Genomic DNA, 12,170 nt, shown 5'->3' on the forward strand with positions numbered 1-12,170 from the left:
GTGATGACAGCTGTCTTGCCGTCCAGCCTAGACTGGCCTAGACCACTTTCCACCGAACAACCACCCCATTGTTCTGGAAACTTGATTAAAAAAACTGCTAAATCAAGCAATATTAAATGTGGAAAATATATATAGTGGTAGTAGTTTTTTTTGACAGTAATTTATAATTAACTGTGAGATGACAGTTATTAACAGTAATTACCTTTTTACCGTATACATAGTACATTTAAGAATGGGTGCAACTGAAAGGGATCGTAACTTACAGTTTCGTAAAGTCAGTTACACCCAAGAAGTTAAATATCTCATGATTATAATGGTCTATAACAAACACATATTACTTTTTTGATAAGTTAAAAATAGAGAATTAATCTTGTTTGAATATCAGCTTGAGCTTGAGTGTTCTTGAGACTGACACTCAGCATCCCAGTCCAGGGGCGCAACAGACGCCATTGTCTCGGAGAACTTATCCAGAGTACAGGGAGTAGGGCAACCTGGGACCTCCCATCTTTCTGTGGCAGTAGCAGCATAACTGTCAAGGTAGTAAAACTGCAACATGTCAATAGAACAACTTCTATTCAAGTTAAATAAAAAAATACAGTATAGTATATAATAAGCTGTCCAGATCAATAAAACCAGATTGTCACCAGGATAATAATGTATATAAAACTGAAAAAATAGATAACATTTATAATTACGAGAGATGTTTTTTTTTTCAACCTCCGATCTCATGTCATGATGGGCAGACAAGTGGCAGGTCAACGATGAGCGCAAAGTGATAACCAGAGTATTTACAAAGTGTTCCTCAAGGTTCGGTGCTGGGCCCTGTTTTGTTTATCTTGTTTACCAGTGACTTACCAAATTATATTGACACATACTGCTACCCAGTCATGTATGGAGATGACACTGTTCTGACCACCTCTCACAAATCGACAGAGCTTCTTGAAATTGACACCTTCATTTCCGTTAGCATAGCCTATCAATATTGCTTAGAAAACGACCTAGTTTTCAATGAATCAAAAACTCAACACATCATATTTGGAAAAAACAAGGACAAAAATTACAATCCCACATGACTTTGAAATTTCTTGCTACACAAAACATCTTGGACTGACGTTAGATAACTCTCTCTCCTGGAGCTTTCATATTGATTCTTTGTGTCATCAGCTGAGCACAGCAGTGTTTGCCCTAAGAAGAAAAAAATCTGTAAGTACCCCAGAAGCCACCCGAACAGCTTATCATGCAATATTTGAGAGCAGGGCCCGATATGGAAATTGTACTATGGGGAGCATCCTCTAAACAACAACCTTCAACGAGTCATGGTTCTTCAGAAACGGGCAGTAAGAATAATGGCTGACATTGCACCACGGGACAGCTGCAGAGATGCATACAAAAACCTAGATTTACTGACCATCACATCTCTTTACATACTTGAAGTCATCATGCTTGCTGCTGAGTTAAACTTGCCAAGAAACAATCGTCATGGTCGAACCACAAGACATGGACTTGACTACAACTTACCTGCCTACAGGACCGCTCTGTTCGCAAAGAAACCCTCATATGCTGGAGCTAGACTATATAATGTTTTACCTATCAAGCTCAAGACAACTGAAAAAAAATCTAAAAAAAGGACTGTATTCCTGGCTTGTGAAGAAATCAATTTACACAATTAGTTAATTCCTTGAACATGCAAATAGCCACAACAATTGTTTAAAAACTTACAAGGAAACTTAAGTCAATTGATTTCCATTACATTCTATTGATTTTCATTTATATTATTTTTTATTTGACACCTGTTCTAAACTTGATGTTTATGAATAAAGCTTTCTGTATTCTGTATATATATGTATATGTATATACAAGGCATGTTTTTAAAGTAAGTACCGTTTTTAAATTACGCCGCAGCAGCGCTGCAGTTGCCGTTCAGCGCATGCGCGTAGTGTAGCTACATCAGTTGGAAAGCCACAGACGCCATTACAACACCGTTTGATCGAGTCTTCGTTTGTTTACGTGATTTTAAAATGCCGCCGACTGTGAAGTGCGTGCTGTGATTAGTTTTCTCTGTGCTAAAGGCTTAAAAGCAATTAACATTCATCGTCAAATCAGTGAAGTTTATGGTGAAAACATTATGAGTGAAGGAATGGTACGGAAATGGGTTAGGGCCTTCAAAGATGGCCACACAAAAGTTCATGATGAGTAACGAAGTGGGCGACCTTCAGTCATTACCGATGATTTCATTGAAAAAGTGGACTGTACAGTGAAAGGGAACAGACGGTTCACAATTTCGTCTTTAGCTGAAAAATTTCCTGCTGTATCAAGAAGTGTTCTCTACGAAATTGTGTTCCGAACGTTTAAATCATCGGAAACTGTGTTCACGGTGGGTACCTAAAATGTTGAATGATGAGCACAAAACCAAACGATTGGGCAGTGCATTGAGCTTTTTCGAGCGTTACAGTAATGAGGGCAATGATTTTTTAAGCCATTACCGTTACAGGCGATGAAACGTGGGTAGCCTGCGTTACACCAGAACCAAAACAACAGTCAAATGGAATGGCGGCATTCAACATCCCCTAGGAAAGTCAAATTCAAGCAAACAATTTCTGCCCAAAAAATCATGTGCACTGTCTGTGTTGGTAAATTTTCTGCCTCGCGGTGAAACGATTAATGTAGCCGCGTACTGTGAAAAAAAATTCTGCCTAATAAACGTAACAGAAAATTTGCATAAATATAAAATTAGATCTGACATACATAATTATAACACAAGAAATAACTAAGTCCTAGATTTACTACCTGCTAGACTTACAAAAACAAATAATAGCATATTTTGCATGAAAAATAGATTATTCAACAAATTGCCACAGGATTGTGGATTGTGAGCGGATGCTCACACTGTCACTTTTAATAAATTCAATTAATATTTTGTATTTCAGAATCCTTAATTTTTTGCAAAGCTATTCAATATTTAAAGATTATGAAAGATAAATTTAATCAGAATGTGAATACAAAAGGAATAAATATTATACATTTTTAAACAAAACCTTTATATTTCCTAAACTTTAAGATTAAATATTTTGTGGTATTTTATAACAAAAATAATATAAAGTTTGTGCCAGTTTATATTCTAGCATTTTCTTACCTTTATGTCTCTTTACCTTTAAAAGTAGAAATTATATTAGAATTAAAATTATTATAGGAAACATTTGTGTAAGCTGCTAATTCAAATAATATACTGTATTTATAATTAATACAAATAAATTTCTGAAATGTTTAGACTGTAGTTTATGAATCTCGTGTAAAGGATTTTGTAGAAAAACTAACCTCCACCTGGGGAATGTTATCGATTACATGAAGCTCCACTATGATGGCAGATCCTAGCTGTGGCTTGAAGGTAAAATCATTGAAAACCAAGGGCACGTCTAAAATTCACCAGGGTTGTGTCATGAGCTGAGTAAAGAGACAGCTTACGTTTACTTGCTCCACTCACATATGATTCCATGTTAGTTTTTATTTCTTTAACCAACGGGCCTGTAAGAAGGCAATTTGACATTAAAACATTAAATTGATTTATCACTTGTTCACAATATTTATGGTAATCAAGTAAACATTACACTAACAACTATGCAATTAAATAAATAATATATTATTACTATATCTTTGCATAGAAAATTAATTTGGAATTCCTTTAGAAAGATGTATACTCTCTAACTAAGCCATTACATTTTAGTTTTTAATGGCATTTTAGCATCTAGGTATTGAAAGCATTTCAGGGTTTTGGACATTTTCTATTGTTATATATTACAAAAATAGAATAATACATATAAAGGATTGGAAAATGTCTGTAATCATTTTATCATTTCAAATCATCTATTGTAAATAACAAATTTAAAACAAAGAAGCCTAGTATGTATGTTTATATGTATGTGTTATATATATATATATATATATATATATATATATATATTTCAATAAACATTGAATCGCAAAAAGTTTTCACTGCTAAGCAAAAATACTGCAAATGAAACAGTATAATACAGTATCAAGTTAAATAAAAGTATTTGTAACAAATTAATTAGTTCTTCATTGACAATATTTATTAACCCACCGGTTACCAATGATGTATATTGCCCATCATCCGTTAATTTTGGAGTAAAAAAAAATTCCTGGTAGGTATTGATTATTTTTGCATTTGTCTATACTGTTATATTGATGGTCTGTTAAAATATAACATATTTGATTTTGAAGCTGGTCGACTCTTTCAAAATTAATTATTTTTAACTGATTCATCTGTTGATTGTATGTTTTGATTCTTGTCATTGTGCAGTGGCAAGATCATGTCCTTTTCCAAGAGTTTTAGTAACATTGTATAGAATCCACTGAATTAAAGTAAAAATGAAGTTAGTGATGGTAACTTTGATGATTAAATTCTGAGTGAAAGTGGCAATGAGGAAATTAAAGAAAATGATGTAACAAGACCTAAACTTCAAACTTGGGAGTGACCAATACATGCAAATGATCCACATAATTTTAATTTTTAGTGATAGATCTGGTATAAATCCAATTGTTGCTAGGCAACTAAATACTTAAAATATAAGGTAATAAAATACAATTTTAACATGATAAAAGGTAGTTTAATATTTTTAATTGACCCTAAGCCCTCAAAACAATTGCAACATAAAAATTAATTACATATCTGAGGGTAAAATATAATGGAATTTTAATTGGGAGTCAATCGATTAAAATTTACTAAAGCGAAAATAGTAAATAAGTTTCTGCATGAAGCATTTCAAGAATCAATAACGTATTGCCATTAATATTTTTTTTAATAAATACTCCCTGTCAGTCAATTAAAAACTACAAGTATAATTCTGAGTAATTTGACAGTTAAATACTAAATTTAACTTCATTGCACCTTTCATACCTAGGTCCTGTACAAAAGCATTGTGAACAGTAAAACAATTGTAACTATATCAGCTTATTAAGGCGGAAAAGATATAACATATTACTTCAGTTTACACAAAACTACTAGTATTATAATCCCATCCATTACAAAAATATAAACACAACCAATAATATGTAAAATAACTAAAAGGTTTTCATGTTTTTCTTGATTTGATACAAATACTGTAGAACCATGAATTAATAATTATTAATACATTAAATTATATTACTATTAAATTAAAAACTTACCTCCTCTAAGTCTTTTCATAAGTGGTGTATTGGTAAAGCTGGCAAGGACCAGAGCTGCTATGTCTTTCATCTTTTCTGGGAACACTGATATAGTCCAACTGGGCAGGTCCTTGCCACTCTCTTTCTAAAATTAACAATCAAAAGGAGTAAACTGTAAAGGCTATAGTTTGCACTTAAATTTAAATAATGTAACATTATTATATTTAAATGTATAAAAATAGAAAACTGACAAGCTGGAGCAATATTGATTCATTTGGTCAAATCATCTTCCAGCCCAATGAACATAGCATAAGGCATAAGGCCAAAGATATCATCTGCAAGCCAGGAGACAAGAGGAGCTTACTTGCCTTTAAGGTATCCACCATCTTATCAACTATCTCTTGTATGTACGAAATATCATGTGTATAAATACAAATCTTATACAAACTCTGTTTCATCTGTGTTTCTGAATTGCCTATATGTTGTATATTTCTCTATTGGTTTAGGAGTTTTTTAGTGACAGAACACAATAAATAAACTCATGATGAGATATAGAAGAAAGCTACCCATAATGCCTAGCCCGCTAAAATATTGCAGAATAGCAACTTTAGTAGTCTGATGTGTCATGTAAAGTGGTAGAATCTTTATGCTGCAAGATTCAGAAAAGCTTGTCAATTGGCAGCACTCGTAACAGCATATGACACCCTATGATCAGGAATAATCTGTCACATCCTCGATTAAGGAACAGTTATATATATCAAATCAAATTATTTATTGCACGTGATATTTGTACAGAATGTACCTATCGATCTACCCGTGCACCCCAAAATTTTTGACATTTGCAGTCAGTGATGTGCCGCTCCTGGACATCCATGAAATTGCCCAGATTTAAGTAATACATGGGATTTTGCTGTACCCAGTGGAAGGTTCAACTAAAAGGTAGATAAAGCCAGAAGTCAATCCTCCTGGGGCGATGGTTAATTAGTTTTCTATTGTTCTCTTAGGACAAGAAACTTAGAAAACTGCACAGTCCTATAAGGACCTTTGTGCCGCTTACAGAGTGACAGGATATTCCGAATGGGCAAGGTTGGAGGTAGGAGAAAAAATGTAGGGCAAATTAATTATCTCAAGTCATGTCCCCTCAGAAGAAGGGAAAGCCAGCTCTGAATCAGCCTCTCCAGCCAAAACAGGCAGGGGGTGGCACACCCTTATGTCTAGGCTGGCAAGAACCTTTGACAGAAGAAACCTAGCAACTCACAAGAAACAGTCATCTCTCACAGTAGACTAGACCTATCAAACTACCCTTGCGCCCCAGAATCTCGACATTTGCGGTTAGTGATGTGCCGCTCCTAGACATCCATAAGGTTGCCCAGATTTAAGTGACACATCGGTTTTTGCTGTACCCAGTGTGGGTTTCTTTGCTTGTCTTGGTGGTTTGATAAATTTGATCTCGCACTTAAATAAATACCTCAGACTATCGTGTATCCTGTTAGACACACAACTGCTTAATTTTTAATGTAAATTCATTGTTGCAAGGTACGCCTTGGGGTACACAGTAAAAAATTGAAAAAAACATAATGAAATAATTTTTTGTTTGCACAATTTTAAAGCCTACATAGCTTTCTTGTTATACTAAGACGTTTGATGTAAAAAAAAAACCGATTACGGTTTTTTTGCCATTACTATTTAAAAATCATTATTACTTTTTTTAAATCAGGTGAGGTTCCCCAAATAATGATACCATATTTCAAAACTGACTGTACTGTATATAGGCATAATACACATACAACTTTCTATGTTTCAATTGACACTGTAATTAACAAAACCTTGAATTCAAATATAAAAGTGAACTATTTATTTACTACATAACTTATATGTGATTTCTAATTTAAGTTCTGATCAATAAATACTCCCAAAATCTTATGTGTATCAACTTTATTACAATTGGTCTCAGTCAGCTTATTACAAGTATGATTTCTTACCTTAAAATGTATGGTGTTTGTTTTTTGTTGATTTAAGGCGAGCCCATTCAGTTTAAACTAATTTGACAGTTCCTCCAGAGTTTTACTCATAGACAAACTTAATTTTTTAAATGTGTTTTCTGTTATGAGAATATTTCTGTTATCTGCAAAAGGTTTGGCCCCAGAATGGAGTCTTCAGGAATGGCAAACAACACCATTTACCATCTTGATTTAAATTTGTTTGAGGTTTCAGTAACAATTGAACCTGTTAGAAAGATATGATTTAATGATTTTTAGTGCAACCTCATTTATTCCTATAATATTTCATTTATGTAATAATATATGGGGGTCAACACAGTCAAAGGCCTTGGAAAAATCATCACAGAAGACAGCAGCCGTTAGCTGCGATCCATCCAAAGCGAACATGACTCTACCAAAAAAAGAAGTTACAGCTAAATCAGTGTTTTTATTTTTCAAAATAAAAATTGCTCATTACACAATAAATTGTTTCTTCCTAGGAAATTTGTCAATCTACAACCAATAATTGATCTCTTTAATACTTTTAATACGTTACTTAAAAGATTGGATGATAATTAGAGATCTCTTTAACTGAACCTTTTTTTAATATAGGTTTTATTTAGAAAAGTTTTAGTTTGCTTGGGAATGTTGCAGTGACTGTCAATATCGAACTCAACTACCTTCACTGATCATTTTAGTGGAAAATTTGAAATATCGTCCCAGCCACACGAGAAACTAATATTCAAATTGATAATGATTGTTTCCACTTACTTAATTTTAACAGGATCAAATATGTTTACACTAACCATATTTTCATTGGTTTGGTTATATAAAGTGACACTGGTAGTGTCTGCAAGGTACTCTGTTTGATGTACTTCTGAGGGTCGAAGATCTCTATAATATTACATATATGGCACTTCAGTGACTACAGCCTAGATAATCTGAGCATTGAGGAAAGAAATAAGGATGTAAACATTATCAGCTGATATGAGAACTGGACTGGCATGAGGGTTTTTGAGCAGTAGCATAATTGGGGAGCGAGGGGCAGATATAGCTGGTTCAACACTGTCTGTGGAACTGATTATGCCTGCTTGAGATCGTAAAACAGGGACCCAACAACTCAAAACCAGGTAGTAATGAAATACATTTGCATAAAAATAATTACATTGCAAAATTAAATGCAAAAAAATAAAAACTAAATCAGCAATCCTTCCATTTTATACTACTGCAAGACTAGAGTTTTCTGAGGAACCAATTATACAATCTGTACTCTCTGCATTTTTAGTAGATAGCAAAAACTGAACAACACAGCTGTAAGGGTGTGAGGTCAGTTAGTATTGAATGATTCTTGTGTGGGAATCATGTAATATAATCATCAAGTACTCTACTTGTACTAAGTATTACACACAGCACTAGACTCATACATACCTCTATTTCTAATGTATTGAAAAGTGTCTCAACATCAAGTAGAGTTGAGACATTTTGTCCTGAGTGTTCACTTAAATACTTGTAAAGATCTTTGTCATCATAAGATGCTGCCAAAACTTTGTCTGACCTTCTTTGTTCTTCATTGTAAAGGGGACATGGAGCTCTCATTGTTATCAACTGAAAAGATACACAAACTTAGACCTAACATTTTTTTAACTGTAAATTTCCTCTCAAATATGCGTGTATAACTGTTAAAAGTTGATTAATCTTTAAACAGAAATCCGAAAGAATTTAAATTAATTACAACTGAAAGGAGATATTTTCTACATTAATAATTATCTTTAACACTATTTATGGCAATGATGCACAATTAACACAACCAAAATTTCCATAATGATACCATAAGTTTCATTTTAACGATTTCCTTTATGTGTATCAAGTAAAACCTGACACTGGTATTTTTTTAAACTGTTTATTTTGATGAGTTGAAAAGTATACAACCATTCATAAAATAGAAAGACTTTCGTTAAAATTTTGCATTTTATTTACCTTAGCTTCAACATTACAAAATTAGAATGTCAGTTTTTATTGTAAGGAAGTAGTAACTTTTACTGTGGTGGAAGTCAGGAGGGACATGACGATCTTTAGGAAACAGTTAATGATTTGATTTTCTCGACAATGTAAAGGGTAGATCAAATAACTAATTTCTTTTGTCACCTTGCACTATACTATAACTGGTTTTAGGGAAGAAAAATAATTAAATTTTAATAAATTTAAATTTAATCAACATTTGCATAGAAGTATTTTCCAGAACTGATAAGATGAATTATATATAAGTGAAAAAAATATTAAAAATGTAATTCAATATTGCACATATATTAACAATAAAATAGTATAGGATAAATGGCTAAGATGGGTAAAGTAAGGGAGTTAAATAAAAAAAATTTATAATAAATATATGTAGATTATTATAAACATAGTTAGTTAATGTAGTACAGTAAATTATGTCAGTGAATTGATTAGATATCACATTATATTAAGGAAACAAATATCATTTCTGAGATTGACTCATTTTCCAAATAAAAAACCTGTTCCTTCTAAGACAAAAGTTAGTAAATTCCCTTTTACTATAATACAGTATTGGAGGATTCATACCTTATCTGAATTAAGTGGCAAGGCATGAATGGGTACTGGCTGCCATAACAGTTTTACTGTTCCAAATTTGATCACCCTGTGGAGGGAAGAAGCCTGCTAGCAATGCTCCGGCACTCTGTAAGACAGCGGTCGTGATCACTGCTGTCAACTCTCACAGTCTGCAGAGAGTATGGACCCACAAACTGGCCATACCGAACTCGCAAAAAGTTCTCCCAACTGGTACATCTGCTTCTTGCCTTTCTAAAAGAAAATTTTCAAGTATTACACTCTAGTCGACACTGTCCAAGGTCATTTCACAGTCATCAGAGAGAGTATGGACCCACAAACTGGCCATACTGAACTCGCAAAAGTTCTCCCAGATTGTAGAACTGCAAGCCTTTCTGAGAAACAATGTTCAAGTTCAGCTATCACATTCTTACTGTCTAACCAAGCATTCTACACATAAGATTGTTGTCAATGCTGTCACTTCACAGTCTGCAGAGAGTATGGACCCACAAACTGGCCATACCGAAACTCGCAAAAGTTCTCCTAACTGGTACCTCTGCTTCTTGCCTTTCAAAAAAGAACATTTTCAAGTATTACACTCTAGTCAACACTGTCCAAGGTCATTTCACAGCCATCAGAGAGAGTATGGACCCACAAACTGGCCATACCGAACTCGCAAAAGTTCTCCCAACTGGTACATCTGCTTCTTGCCTTTCTAAAAGAAAATTTTCAAGTATTACACTCTAGTCGACACTGTCCAAGGTCATTTCACAGTCATCAGAGAGAGTATGGACCCACAAACTGGCCATACTGAACTCGCAAAAGTTCTCCCAGATTGTAGAACTGCAAGCCTTTCTGAGAAACAATGTTCAAGTTCAGCTATCACATTCTTACTGTCTAACCAAGCATTTCTACACATAAGATTGTTGTCAATGCTGTCACTTCACAGTCTGCAGAGAGTATGGACCCACAAACTGGCCATACCGAACTCGCAAAAGTTCTCCTAACTGGTACCTCTGCTTCTTGCCTTTCAAAAAAGAACATTTTCAAGTATTACGCTCTAGTCAACACTGTCCAAGGTCATTTCACAGCCATCAGAGAGAGTATGGACCCACAAACTGGCCATACCGAACTCACAAAAGTTCTCCCAGATTGTACAACTGCAAGCCTTTCTGAGAAACAATGTTCCGGTTCAGCTATCACATTCTTACTGTCTAACCAAGCGTTCTACACATAAGATTGTTGTCAATGCTGTCACTTCACAGTCTGCAGAGAGTATGGACCCACAAACTGGCCATACCGAACTCGCAAAAGTTCTCCCAACTGGTACATCTGCTTCTTGCCGTTCTAAAAGAAAATTTTCAAGTATTACACTCTAGTCGACACTGTCCAAGGTCATTTCACAGTCATCAGAGAGAGTATGGACCCACAAACTGGCCATACCGAACTCACAAAAGTTCTCCCAGATTGTACAACTGCAAGCCTTTCTGAGAAACAATGTTCAAGTTCAGCTATCACATTCTTACTGTCTAACCAAGCATTCTACACATAAGATTGTTGTCAATGCTGTCACTTCACAGTCTGCAGAGAGTATGGACCCACAAACTGGCCATACCGAACTCGCAAAAGTTCTCCCAACTGGTACATCTGCTTCTTGCCTTTCTAAAAAGAAAATTTTCAAGTATTACACTCTAGTCGACACTGTCCAAGGTCATTTCACAGTCATCAGGAGAGAGTATGGACCCACAAACTGGCCATACCGAACTCACAAAAGTTCTCCCAGATTGTACAACTGCAAGCCTTTCTGAGAAACAATGTTCCGGTTCAGCTATCACATTCTTACTGTCTAACCAAGCATTCTACACATAAGATTGTTGTCAATGCTGTCACTTCACAGTTTGCTTGATGTCCCTGTTCAAGAATACTATACATAATGTCTATCCTATGTCATAGATTGACCTATTCACCATCTAATTATATATGAGAAATATCCATCAAATTATTAGTTTTGTTTTGAAAAGTTAATAGTTCCTATTATTTTGTTTGTTTATAAAAGATTAATAAATAAACTAAAGGAGTTTATACCACATATGTACACACAACACAGGAATCCATACAAAGAAGAAGAACATACACCCGTACAATTTTGATAACTTACAATAAAAATTATAGATCAATAGATTTTAAAATTAAGAATAAACTAGCAACCTATTTTAGAGTAAAAATTAACATAAAACAAATTATCATATATATAAGATAGAAATACAAAAAAACTATTGTAAAATTGAATCATCAGACAAAATAGAAATAATTTATTTAGACCAAATACCACAGAATACATTAAAATCTTAATATCAAAAACAAGGAGATTGTTATGCAAAGTAAGTTTACAACACCTGGAGTTATAAAGTGAATTTAGATCAGCTGGTGACTTTACAGTAATGGAATTTATTCTTTTGA

General features: G+C 34.0%; 1 protein-coding gene across 1 annotated transcript; it reads right to left on the bottom strand.

The window, feature by feature from the left end:
• Positions 1–3,391: 3,391 nt before the first annotated feature.
• Positions 3,392–9,820, bottom strand: LOC124361307 (venom acid phosphatase Acph-1-like). The gene is made up of 4 exons (XM_046815353.1): positions 9,726–9,820; positions 8,571–8,747; positions 5,185–5,308; positions 3,392–3,522 (listed from the first exon to the last, which is right to left on the bottom strand). The coding sequence occupies exons 2-4, from the start codon at positions 8,736–8,738 to the stop codon at positions 3,392–3,394; spliced, it is 423 nt and encodes a 140-aa protein (XP_046671309.1). The 5' UTR covers positions 8,739–8,747; positions 9,726–9,820.
• Positions 9,821–12,170: the final 2,350 nt, after the last annotated feature.

The sequence above is a fragment of the Homalodisca vitripennis genome, chromosome 4 (assembly GCF_021130785.1).
Source record: "Homalodisca vitripennis isolate AUS2020 chromosome 4, UT_GWSS_2.1, whole genome shotgun sequence".
Classification (NCBI taxonomy): domain Eukaryota; kingdom Metazoa; phylum Arthropoda; class Insecta; order Hemiptera; family Cicadellidae; genus Homalodisca; species Homalodisca vitripennis.